The sequence below is a fragment of the Folsomia candida genome, unplaced genomic scaffold (genome assembly GCF_002217175.1).
Source record: "Folsomia candida strain VU population unplaced genomic scaffold, ASM221717v1 Fcan01_Sc002, whole genome shotgun sequence".
In the NCBI taxonomy this organism is placed as follows: domain Eukaryota; kingdom Metazoa; phylum Arthropoda; class Collembola; order Entomobryomorpha; family Isotomidae; genus Folsomia; species Folsomia candida.
In genome coordinates, this window is record NW_019091194.1 from 344537 (window position 1) to 357316 (window position 12780).

The 12780-nt window shown below is 37.9% G+C and overlaps 1 protein-coding gene across 3 annotated transcripts; it reads right to left on the minus strand.

Moving 5' to 3' along the window:
- Positions 1 to 3318: 3318 nt before the first annotated feature.
- LOC118434571 lies at positions 3319 to 7473 on the minus strand. Of its 3 annotated transcripts, none has more exons than XR_004834107.1 (5): positions 6762 to 7473; positions 6080 to 6662; positions 5770 to 5848; positions 4463 to 4705; positions 3319 to 3749 (listed from the first exon to the last, which is right to left on the minus strand). XR_004834107.1 is itself a non-coding variant. In XM_035848369.1 (4 exons), the coding sequence occupies exons 1-3, from the start codon at positions 6164 to 6166 to the stop codon at positions 4494 to 4496; spliced, it is 378 nt and encodes a 125-aa protein (XP_035704262.1). In that variant the 5' UTR covers positions 6167 to 7469; the 3' UTR covers positions 3319 to 3749; positions 4463 to 4493. The 3 variants fall into 3 exon arrangements, 1 of the variants encoding a protein (XP_035704262.1); XR_004834108.1 differs by having other exon boundaries at positions 6080 to 6148; positions 6261 to 7470; XM_035848369.1 differs by having other exon boundaries at positions 6080 to 7469.
- Between the last annotated feature and the right edge of the window lie 5307 nt (positions 7474 to 12780).

Sequence of the window (12780 nt, forward strand, 5' to 3'; positions counted from 1 at the left end):
GGTTTGTGCATTAAAATTAGACCCTTTTTTTAGTTAGAAAAGAGTCAAATTATAAAATACAAAACCGTAAGGTTGACAATGAACATATTTAAATTGCCCAAAAAAACATAATTGGTTATTATTATGCATTGAACTATTCTAATTATGTAGAATCGTTGTTGTTATCATTGACTGGATCTCGTATCCATTTAAATACAGTTAGTTTGACCTATTAGCGAATATGTATTTAACTATCGAATCGATCGAATTAAAGTATTTTTTTGCTAAATATCTACTGAGTTAGTTACAAGGCTAGTTTTGGTGTGTTATTGTTTTTAAAATATATTTTCACAAGGATGTATGTATAATTAGATCAAGTCTTTAGAAATATGAAGGGTTATTTAAGTACAGTGACGGCGGAAGGGTGGGGACGAAGGGACAATGTCCTCATGGTTAGTTGATCTTATATAAACGCCTTCCTCCCCTATCATCCTACAATGGCAATGTCCCCCGATGTCCCCACGGCTTCCGCGGCCACTGTTTATATATTAAGAATTTTAACTCGAGCACTAGAATATGGTTGTGGTTAACTAACTAACTAACTACACAAAATTAATATTGGTCATTCATTTTTTGTAGATAATAATACATAATTCTCTCTTTTTTTCTGTGTGGTACAATGAATGGATATGGATCGTTTATGTATGTAGCTTGTAGTTGATCTAATCTTCTAAAATAATCTAAATAAGGTAATTAATTTTGGGAACGAGAAGGTACAGAACAGCAGTATTTTAGAGAAGCGTGACATTTCACAAAGCATGTCACGTGTGAATTTCAGAGTGTAAAGATTGAGTAAAATCTTCACAAAATTCCGCAGTGATCAAGATAATGACAAATTTCATGGCAAGAATCCAGTTCTCCCATTTTCATAAGACTGGAATTATGTAAATTATTTATAAACATTTTTCGGAAAAGAAAAATGTTTAAATTCTCTGTTTCTTCTAATAACAAGAACAACAACAACAACGCTTTGTACAGATTGAAATGGTTTCGTAAAATAGAGGTAGTTGACAAAATGCTTAACAATTAAGTCTAATTTATAGCTTCTAATTATTTTTTATATAGTGCGCTTAAATCTCACTTTTCAATTGTATAAGTAGCACGAACAATCTGGGACGATAGTTTTGTGCTAACCCCACCAAAATATTGTAAAATAGCAGTGGCCGCGGAAGCGTGGGGACAGGGGGACATTTTTCCTCAAAAACTTCATAAAAATCCTATCCTCCCCATGTTAATAAGCCCCGTCCCTCCCCTATCCTACAATGTTATTAATGTCCCCACATGTCCCCCTAACTTCTGCCGCCACTGATAAATAGTATACCCACTTAACCTTTATACTACTCTAAAATTGCAACATTTTCCATATAATAAAGTAGTGTCTTATTGCTATCAAGTTCTATTGTTCACACAACAATGCAACACCCTCTGTATATACAATCGAGCAGCAAGTAAAACTAGGACACATTTCGCTCAAAAAAGTCAAAGCCGTAATGCATAAAAATTGCAGTGTGCGAATTTGCTGTGACGCGTAAATTTGCAAAATTCTCAAAAAGCTATACATAATCATCACCATATAACTACATATTTACATTTAATAATGAGCAGATAATAAGGTGGCGGAGGAGATGAGATCAAATTACCGAAGGGTTGAAAAGCATGGATTATTAAACAGGAACAAATTCTCAGATCACCAAAATCCAGGGAAGGTGTTTTTCACAATGCGGTGTAGGTTTCAAGTGTAATCATAGGAAAGAAAGTAATTTGTCTTTGTATTTAAATTTTTGAAATTTTAAAATTTTAAAAAATCAACTATTCAAAAGTTATTATGAGAATCAAGGATTCGGAATTATCTCACTGTTCTTTTTTTGTTTCTCTACGTAATAATTTGAGAATTTAGAAAAAATTGAAAATTTTAAGGAATTGAAGGCGCATCATACATCATTACATGAATCATGTTACAATAGCACTACTCCTATTAATACCAACCTGCATAATATGAATAACTGCGGCGATATGGCTCACAAGGGAGGTCTGTCAGGGGATGCGCTCAGATTTTGGGCAAACTAGTGTTAATCGATGGCAAATTTGATTAGTATGAAATTTGCGAAAGACACGATCTCTCAATGGGCACGTTTGGCAGAGATATTTGCATCTGAAGAGGAGAAAACGCACCTTAAATTTCACAAATTTTACACTTTCCAAATTTACTGCCCGTTTTCTCCTCTTCGGATTCTGCAAATATCTCTGCCAAACGTGCCTATTGAGAGATCGTGTCTTTCGTAAATTTCATACTAACTAAATTTGTCATCGATTCACACGAATTTTCCCAAAATCGGAGAGCATCCACCGACCGACTTCCCTTGTGAGTTGAAAACATTACTAAATTCTGAAAATGGACAGTTACATACTTATTTAGCTTTTTAGTTATTACTTGCATATGTACGATCGAAGAGGTCTAGGCATTGGGGGTCGACGACGATATTTTTCATACTGATGATTTTTGTTAGTAGCTGGCATTTCGGTGATCGGTGATTTTATTATTTTTACTTTTCTTGAAGTGGTTGTGGTGGTGGTGAAGATGAAGATTCGTGAAGAAAACAGGCAGCGGTGGTGGTTTGGTGACAGCAATTCTCTTGATTTCTGGTCTTGGCGTGGCGACGATATCATTTATGGCGTTGGTTTTGGTGGCGATATTTCATGGCGACGGCGTTGGTGACGATATACTTCCTGCGACGTGAATATATAATGGCAATTGACTTTGATACTTATTTAGCAATCACAATACTAAAGAAAGAGTGAAATAAATAACTCGCTTGATTAAAGTAAAATGCGATTAGCCAATAATAATGCTAATTTATGCTAATTAGCTAAAACTAAAAACGATTTTTTGGTCATACATGTACATACATACGTATTCACTAACAATTAGTAATTTCAAGAATACTTTGTAACGACGAGGAGAGAGACGGTTCAAGGTAGGACGAGATGACGAACGCTAAAATCAGGACATTTTTAAGCATTTCTCGGTTCTGGGAACTTATTTTAAAATTCTGGACGAGCAGATCGTTGCCAATTTTTTAAAAATATGCACTCCAGATTTTGACATTTTTTGAAGGAGGAGATCTCAAGGTTAAGAATCTTTCAGAAAAACTTAAAACTGGCTAAAAAAAATTCACCACCATTCCATTAATCAACTCACTGACTACAAATTTATCGTCCAGAATTTTAAAATAAATTCCCATATCCGAGAAATGATTAGAAATGTGCTGATTTTGATACTTTTAGTGATGTGTCATCGAATCCTGCCTTAATGACAAATAATAATTGACTCTCTTAATACTCATAATAATAATAAAGATTACTCTATAATTCGAATCTGTATTGCAATTGCGTTGTCTTCATGAATAGTTGAACATCAAAATTATCATCGTTGCTGATAAGAAGTTGTACTCTGCATATTTTTATTATTGATCCGTGTCCACATCAAATGTGGAGGTGGGCGCTGGAGCAGGTGTCGTCCAAGTAGGTGCTGTGGTGATGATGGCTGCCGGAGCAAATGCCCCCAAGACAAGGTTGTAACTGGTTCCCCAGATTGTTCTTAACTTTGGTCCGCACTCGGCCATAATAGTTGGACACGTCATGGATAAGGCTCAGCCGGTTGAACTCGTCCCGTAGTAGGCGGGCACGATCGGCCCGTTTTCTTGCACGATCTGTGGCACGAAAGGTAACAAAAATCATTAAATCGAAGATAACCCATTCGGTCAGTGACGACTTAAAGATGTCCAAATGTCCGAAAAATTGATATCGATAAGACGTGTTCTACCTTATATAACATGGGACACGTCTTAAATACATTTTATTGATATCAATTTTGCGGACATTTGGAGATCTTTAAGATGTGTAAGTCGTTACTGGCCAGTTTGAAAATTCAAAGATATGAAAAGTTCATACATGTCATAAATTTACACAAATTTTCAATAATTTAGTGTCTACTGAACTTTTTACAAAAATAATCATTTTTTTAACTAACAATGGACATGTCCCAGCGTATGCTCCCCAATTTTGAGCAAATTATTTCAATCGATCGCAAAGATTAGTGTGAAATTTGCAAAAGACACAACCTCCCAACGGGCACGTTTGACAGAGATATTTGCATCCCAAGAGGAGAAAGTAGATCATTTGTTAGCTTTAAAGCGCGCTTTCTCCTCTTCGGATGCAAATATCTCGACCAAACGTGCCCATTGGGAGATCGTGTCTGTTACAAATTTCATACTAATTAAAGTTGTGATCGATTGACACTAGGTTGCTCAAAATTGGAGAGAATCCACTGGGAGACCTCCATTGTCAGTAGATATCTCATCTCATGCAAAAAAGGACTAAATATCATGATTCAAATTTCAACCGTGTTTTTCTTCCTACGTACCTTCAGATTTAACCCTCCGGTAAAATTTGTCTCATTTGCTCATACTTTCGGCGATGAGCATGGTAATGACGAGTTCTCTGCGGGCCGCTTGCCTCTCGCTTTCTCGTCGAGGAACCTTTTTGAAGTCGATGATGCCCCCGAGTTGCGATTTGTCTTCGAGCAGATAATCCCCCTTGGCGTCCGCGACGATTATTGCGGAAGGATAATTCTCCCCTTCAGGGTCAACCTCGCTGTCCCCTTCGTCTACACGGGAGGAAATTAATAGTCAAATAAGTAAGCTGTTCAAAGTGCTCCCTAGTGTCACATCTTGTTCCTAAATGTAATCTGATTTTGCGCAACCTGATTTAGTAATGAATTGTAGTGCATGAAATTGGATTACGTAATCCGAAATACGCCGTGTGTAAAGGGCACTCTCTTGGAAAACTGGTATTAAATTATTACTGACCAGAGTACATATGTAACTCTACCCGGGCGGGTAGTAAGGCACATTATTAAGTAGCTTCAGCTACTTTATGCGAAGACTTTGTCCGTCTGTCAGTCTGTCTGTCTGTCTGTCTGTAAGCAGGATAACGGGAGAACGGATTGAGATAATCGAAATCGGTTTTCGACATTATACATAGGACCCCAGGGGGAGGATCCTATCAACTTTTGGGGACAATCGGACCACACCCCTTGGCGCCAGGGGGTGTGGTCGGGATAAAATGAGATTTTTAGTGTAATTTGATCTATAGATGAAACAGAGTGAAATTAAGTGATACCGAGTCGTGCCACACCCACTCTGCCCCAGGGGGTGTGGTCGGGGCAAAATGAAATTTTTACAAAAATTGAATTTATAGATAAAATTAAGTGAAACTGAGTGTTTTCGTGATGTCGTGGGAGTGGTTAGGGTGAAATGAGTCTGAAGCTACTTCCTTATGTGCGTTTACGACGGTTTATTACCGTTTAGTAGTGATGAAAAATTTATCACAACAAAAAACAGGAGAAATAGCATAATTGAGGCACTGATTTTTCAGGGTAAATCATGTTAAAAATGGATTTCGAGTTTTTGATAAGCTCTGATATTTAAAAATGCATTAGTTTTTAAGAGGTGGTACTTCGTGACATGAAATTCATAAATTGGAGATTCATTAAGTAGGTTGGAATTTCTAAGTTGGAACTTTGTAAATTAAAAATTTTATTAAGTGGTAAATTTACCACAAATTGCTACCAATCGGGTAGAAAGTTATTACCAGATCAGTACCAGTACGGGGTAGATACATGACTCTACCAGATTTTTAACACGTAAAATGGAAAAATGAGACGCTCACCTTGTTCACCTTCTTCCTTCTCGAGTTGTCTTTTTTCATGAGCTTTCCTCACTTGGACGATATACCAGATTATTGCCACCTACATTGACATTTTGAGAAAAGAAATGTCTCATTAAACATATACCAATAACAAAGTCTCAAGACCAACCAGTGGCCGCGGAAGGGTGCGGACAGAGGGACAATGTCCCCACGATTGTTCGATGTCCCCATCATCTTATACAAACCCCTCTCTCCCCTATCCTACAAGGTTAATGTCCCCAGATACCCACACAACTTCCGCGGTCACTACTAAAAAATCTCAAAATCTTACCAAAATGACACCGACCAGCATCCCACTCACGAATAGGATAGGACTCTTAACATTATCCCAATCCATGCTCTTTAGTAATCCCAACATTTTTAATTATTTTATGTACTTATTTACTTATTTATATATTTAAATATGTCTCAATTATGTAATTAGATTAATGAATTTCATATGTTTTAGTTACTTATTAAGTATTATCGGATTCCACGCAAAAATGAGAGAATCCCTTCAATTTGTGTGTCTTGTGTATGTGTCTGTCTGTCTGTAATTATGCGACCAGGCCGTAAAAAAATGTATGTAGCAGCACAACCACGACTGAGATTTCTGTAGAATTTAGGTGATCCACCTTTTCTTACTTCCGGTTTAAATCATTCTGAATTATTTATTCCTCAATTTGAGTTTTATTTCTCTCGTATGCAAATATCCTTTCTTGTCATGAGTGTGAGCACCAGTACGAAAGTGAGAAGAAGAGAGACTGAGCCATCTTTTCGAACCGATGCCGTCTTTTAACTTGACTCGGATGATGAAAATTGACAGGAAAATGAGCACTTGTCTGGCAGAGTGGGACATTAAATTATCTAACTAACTATAAATGAAAGTAAAGAAGAAGAAGTTTGAGTGAAAGGCAACCTCATTTTTTTTCGAAATATTATGTTAAACAGTGTATTTTTACATATGTATGTACCCAATTGCTCACGGTATTTGTAACAAGAGCGTCGTCGTCACTGTACAAAGTGATCGCTGCTGGGCGTTAATAATGTCAGCTTTATTACCGGAGAAAGTGACGTGTCGCAACATTTTTCAGATAATGGAAAAATGTACACGTCACGTGACAACGACATAAATGAGGTAAACTTATGTATTTCTGGGAGACGAATATGTCTAAATATGTATGCGGATTTATTAACGGGGACAACTTTCTCCTGGACAAGATTGAGCAGATCGAGTCTATTTTTTAAGGTGTAAGAAAACCACGGATTTATCGTCTTATATATCCTGTCCTTCACCACTCTGTAGTCGCCTCCACCACGTCCGACACACCACTGTACACCACGACCGAGTGCACTTTAGTACTTTACTTTCACTGACTGACTGCCTTGATTTCTCCAGCGAGTAAATGAAACTCCCGCTTGACGCCAGGCCACCAAATATTGATCCGAGATGTTGTAGGGTAGTAGTGTTATAGAACTTGCTACTAGTAACTACATTGCGGAGAGAAGGATGCAGATAAAAGCCCGAAATCGGGAGTGTGTCGTGTTTTTCGGTAGTTTGTAGGGTAGGGTTGGATAGGAAAACCTTGTGTTGGGTTAGAGACTCAAGCTTCTGCAAATCTGCTGCTGGTTTATTTTGGATCAAGTCTTGTTCTCGGTTGGACGTCTAATGTGAGACTAATGGATTATTCTTGACTTTGAGATTCTTTGTATGTACTCCTCTTCCTGCCAGGACGGGTTACTGGTAGGGTTTTGGATGTATGAAGATACCGGATAGGGTTGCATGGCATGTCAGAAAACTAAACAGAGTTTGGCGATAATTGCATGCGAATTTGGGAGAAGTATGGATATCGATGGATGGATGAGGATGCTGTGTACATGAGCAGTGGCCGCGGAAGGGTGTGGACAGAGGGGCAATGTCCCCACGGTTGTTCGATGTCCGCATCATCTCCCATCTTATATGAACCCTATCCTACAATCATACCTGTTCACTTTCATTCATTTGAGTGATTATGATGCTGAGTGATAGTGAATGAAAATGAATTTTCTGTGATTTGAGTGAAAATGATTGAAGGATTCCGTCATTTCAGATGAATGAAAGATTTCATACTAATTTCATTTTTCATCCTATGCTTAATACATGGAGTGAAGTAAGGAATGAAGTCAGATGAAGTGAAATGAAATGAATTTGAACGAAAATGACTGAATGTGAATGAAAATCTTCAGTCAGAAATTGGGATGACTGACTTTTGAATGAAAACTGAATTTTTGAACAGGTATTGTCCGCACGACCACTGGTTATCTGTCCATGTTATATAAACCCCTCCCTCCCCCATCCTACAATGTTAATGTCCCCACATATCCCCACAGCTTCCGCGGCCACTGACTGCGTGTACATGATACGTGTAAGATGAGATAGCTTGTTACGGGAGAAAGCTAGCTTAGCGGAGAAAGTGCATAATGGAGAAAGTAAACGAAACGAGAGGTGATAAGAAGACGACGGTTAATTGAAGTATCAGTTACAAACGACCCGTGGAATGGAACTTATTTACTCGTGTGGTGATGTGATACGAATCGAAATTCAATATTGCCCTTTTCCATCATTTTTCTTGCTCAATTCCCATCAATTCATTGCGTTTTTTGGCTTCGTCATGACTTCGTGGCATGGCTGACAAGAAGCCACGCAAAAAGATGTTAGATTGAAATTCGATAATATCTGCGGATCGAATGTCTACTTGGAAAGCATGTAAACTGGACTTGTGTATTTTTTTAGGAGAAAGTTACACTCTTAAAAATCCGGTATTAAACTAATACCAAAGCGGTATTCATGTATGCAGGACTCTACCAAATTGAAATTAATTAGTGTATTTATTAACTACTGCTACAGCCGATATTAATAGTCTGAAAAAAATCTGAAAGGTTTCCTGGCAGATATTTCATAAAACCAAATAACCTCTCAGAAAAATTTCCAAGGAATTGAGACTATTAAATTGGCTGAAAAGTAAAGTTTTACCAGTTCGGTAGCAAATCTTTTCGGACTTGTGTAAATAATTTTAATACCAAACGGTAGCAAAACTTTACTACCGAGAAATCAATACCTAACTAATTTCTAACAGTGTATGCATGCGGCTATAGATTTACTTAATGGATAGTGTAGATTTTTGGTGGTTTCATGTTGGCGTGGTGGTTTTACTTTCTTCTTTTTTTGCTGACAAAGGAGGCAGGCAGGCAGGCAGGCAAGTAGTACAACAAAAACGAAATAGACATTGACTAAGCAAAGTGTTTGCGAGTCATGTATTTTGTTGGGATGTCTGTTGTTCATCGATTAGCTTGCCGGCAGCAGCAGAAGAGCATCAAGTCCGCTAAAACGATTAGGAATTGGGCCTTCTCTTCTTCTATGGAAAATCAGTGGCCGCGGAAGGTGTGGGGACATCGGGGGACATTACCACTGTAGGATCGGGGAGGAAGGGGTTTATACGTATAAGATGGAGAGATGATGGGGACATCGAACAACCGTGGGGAAATTGCACAACTTCCGCGGCCACTGTACGTACGTAGGTTGGAGAAAATCCAGTTTTAACCTTTAGATGGGTGGACGTGGATGTGGACGTGGGCCGCAATGGGTCACGGATTAAATTGGAAAATTGATGATGATTAGAGATCAAATCTAGTATAAGTCATTACTTCGTAATGATGGAAAGTGGAGGTGAAATTTATTTCTTTTATTTATTGGGTCAGATACCAGCAGAATATTGACGATAGTAATTTGGCCGTTTAATCATTAACATTTCATAGGTGTGGTGCGGTTAGGCTGGACCAATTCTCGTAAATTCTCATATTTATCATCGTGTATAAATGAATGATTGCTACTAAATTATATTTACTGATGGTTTGAGGAATGAGTTAATATTATATTTACGAAGATCTTTAAACCATACGTACTCTGCTAATCTCACGGGAATGAAGGGTAGATAATAAAGATTAGAAATATTAATCTCTGGGGAATGGACAGGTTTTGTATCTTTGATTAACTCTTAATCTCAATTTCCCCAGCGAATACTAATCCATGAACAAACGAGAAATGATTGACTTTCACACTTTTTAAGACCAGTGGCCGCGGAAGCGTGGGGACAGAAGAAAAATATATTTTTACAAGTGTGTATAATTAGATCAAGTCTTTAGAAGTATGAAGGGCTACTTATGTGCAGTGGCCGCGGAAGGGTGCAGACAGAGGGACAATATCCCCATCATCTGCACATGTTATATATATACCCGTCCCTCCCCTATCCTACAGTGTTAATGTTCCCACATGTCCCCACAGCTTCCGCGGCCACTGTTTGCGACTTTACATGCATACATCGTTACCTCTTTTTCTTGTTGACGCAACGATCCACTTTCCCCACTGAAACTGGTTTATTGTACTCAGCCTCCTTATCACGATGACCTGTAAAGAAAGCAGGCCGAGAATTATACTCTAAAAGCTATTTATATGTGGAAATTTGAGTGCGGAAAAGTAATTTAGTGTTATCCACGAATTTATTTTATGACTTTGCCCAAAATGGATGGAGATGTAAAAACTCGGTCGCTGTAAAATAGAGTATTTACCAAATTACGAGTACCCACCCGGAGGAGGTTATGACCAAGTAAAAGGGGAAAAGTCATAAAGTGTAACGTATATAAATACACAAGGCTTGTATGTACTGACGATGGAGATGTTCCAGCGTATGCTCTCCGATTTAGCAAACTGGTGTCAATCAATCAGAAATTTGATTCATAAGAACTTTGAAATTCATACCTGTTCAAAAATGAATTTTTATTCAAAAGTCAGTCATCCCGATTTCTGATTGAAGATTTTTATTCACATTCAGTCATTTTCGTTCAAATTCATTTCACTTCATCGGACTTCATTTTTTATTTCTCACATATATTAAGCATATCGTGAAAAATGAAAAGAGTGAAAAATCCTTTCATTCACAGTCATTCATATGAAATGAGGAATACTTCATGTTCATGTCATGTTCATTCAAATGACAGGAAATACATTTCCATTCATTATCATAATCGGTCAAATGAATGAATGTAAACAGGTTTGAAATAGACACGATCTCTTAATTGGTCCGTTTGGCTGAGATATTTGCATCCGAAGAGGAGAAAGCGCGCCTTAAAGTCGACAAATTTTCCAATTTCCAATTTTACTCGGCATTTTCTCCTCTTCGGGTGCCAAACGTGCCCATTTGGAGATCGTGTCTTTCCCAAATTTCATACTAATTAAATTTGCAATCAATTGACACTAATTTGCCCAAAATCTGACCGCATACGCTGTTCGACCTCCATTCCGAATTTGCTAAATCATCCTTCTTTACATACATATCGTTACGAATTAATGTTATACAGTGTCGGACAGATGTCTACGTCCACATAGTCGCGCCAATTTCATTTTCAAATTGTCACTGAACTACTGAACCAATTTTCATCATTGATATATCAAATTCTCACAAATTTAACGTAATTTCATAGCACATTATTAGTTTTCCGCTAAAAAATTTATTTTAGGCCAGAGATGTATTTTAATTCAAAATGAAAACAATTGGATGGACAAAAGTCAACGTCCAGTAAGAGAAAACATACAAAAAAAACTGTAATTTATAAGGAATGTTATAACAATTAATTTTTAATATTTGGTTGGGCCTCCGTTCGCTTTAAGGACGGCTTCAAGGCGTCGAGTCATAGAGTTTACCAAATTCTTGGTCACATCTTCAGAAATGGTTTCCCAAACTTCACGAATTCTGGATTTAAGGCCCTGAATTCCTGAAAAAGATTGTTTTCTTATTTCTCTTTCAATGTGGTCCCACAGATGCTCAATGGGATTCAAGTCTGGAGATTGGGGAGGCCATTCTAGCTTCGAAATTTTTTTTTCTTGAAGTATTCCATGGTGTACGTGGCAGAGTGTTTCGGATCGTTGTCTTGTTGGAAGACAAATCGTCGTCCAAGTCCAAGTTTTCGAACAGATTCCTGGATATTACGGTCAAGTATTCCCTGGTACCTGTATTGGTCCATAATTCCGTCAACAAATTCCATTTTTCCTGCCCCACTTGAAGCCATGCATCCCCACACCATTACCGACCCGCCGCCGTGCTTAACTGTGGGGTTGAGATTTTTTGGATTCAAAGCTTCTTTTGGATACCTCCACACTCTACGACGCCCATCTGACCCAAAGACATTGAACTTTGACTCGTCAGTCCATAAAATATGTCCCAGAATGTTTGTGGCTTGGAAATGTGGTCTCTGGCAAACTTCACTCGTTTGGTTGCATTCCTCGGTACAATAAGAGGCTTCCGGACTGCTCTGTGGGATTTCAAATTTCCCTTGTTCAGTGTTCTTTGGATGGTCCTAGGACTAACTTGTTTGTCGAACATCTCCTTGATCTCGGTAGATAGCTTTGGAGCACTAAGTGAGGGTGTAACGTTGACTTTGTTGAGCACGTGGCGTACTTCTCGGTGAGCCAAAATGGGTTTTCGACCACTTCTGACCTTGTTTTGGACTGAACCATTAGCTTTAAAGTTCTTAATGATTGTCTGGATGGTTGTCCTTGCTAATTTATACTTGGTCCATATTTGTCTCTGCGACAGCCCCCTTTTTGTCCACCCTTCCAGTCCTGAATGACAAGATCTCGAATAGCGATAGGAATTTCCTTGTGTGTCGACGCCATCATATTTTTCTGGAAGAAAATTATTTAAAAATTAATGCGGCATATGTTATTGATAGATTTATTAAGTTACCTGATTTTATAAATTGGAGAGATTTTTGTTGTTGACAATTAAAGTGAAGTGGACGTAGACTTTTGTCCGCTCAAATTTCATCCTCTCTCGCTCTGCACTATGATTCTCAGTTTTCCCAGAATTTTCAGAAATAACTCATATGTTTTATGAAATTACGTTAAATTTCTGAGAATTTGATATATCAATGATGAAAATTGGTTCAGTAGTTCAGTGA

Coding starts and splice junctions, on each gene's coding strand:
- LOC118434571 (XM_035848369.1), bottom strand. CDS start 6,166: ATGTTGGGATTACTAAAGAGCATGGATTGGGATAATGTTAAGAGTCCT. Junction 5,849..6,079: donor TGCTGGTCGGTGTCATTTTG/GTAAGATTTTGA, acceptor ATGTCAATGTAG/GTGGCAATAATCTGGTATAT. Junction 4,706..5,769: donor GAAGGAAGAAGGTGAACAAG/GTGAGCGTCTCA, acceptor CCTCCCGTGTAG/ACGAAGGGGACAGCGAGGTT.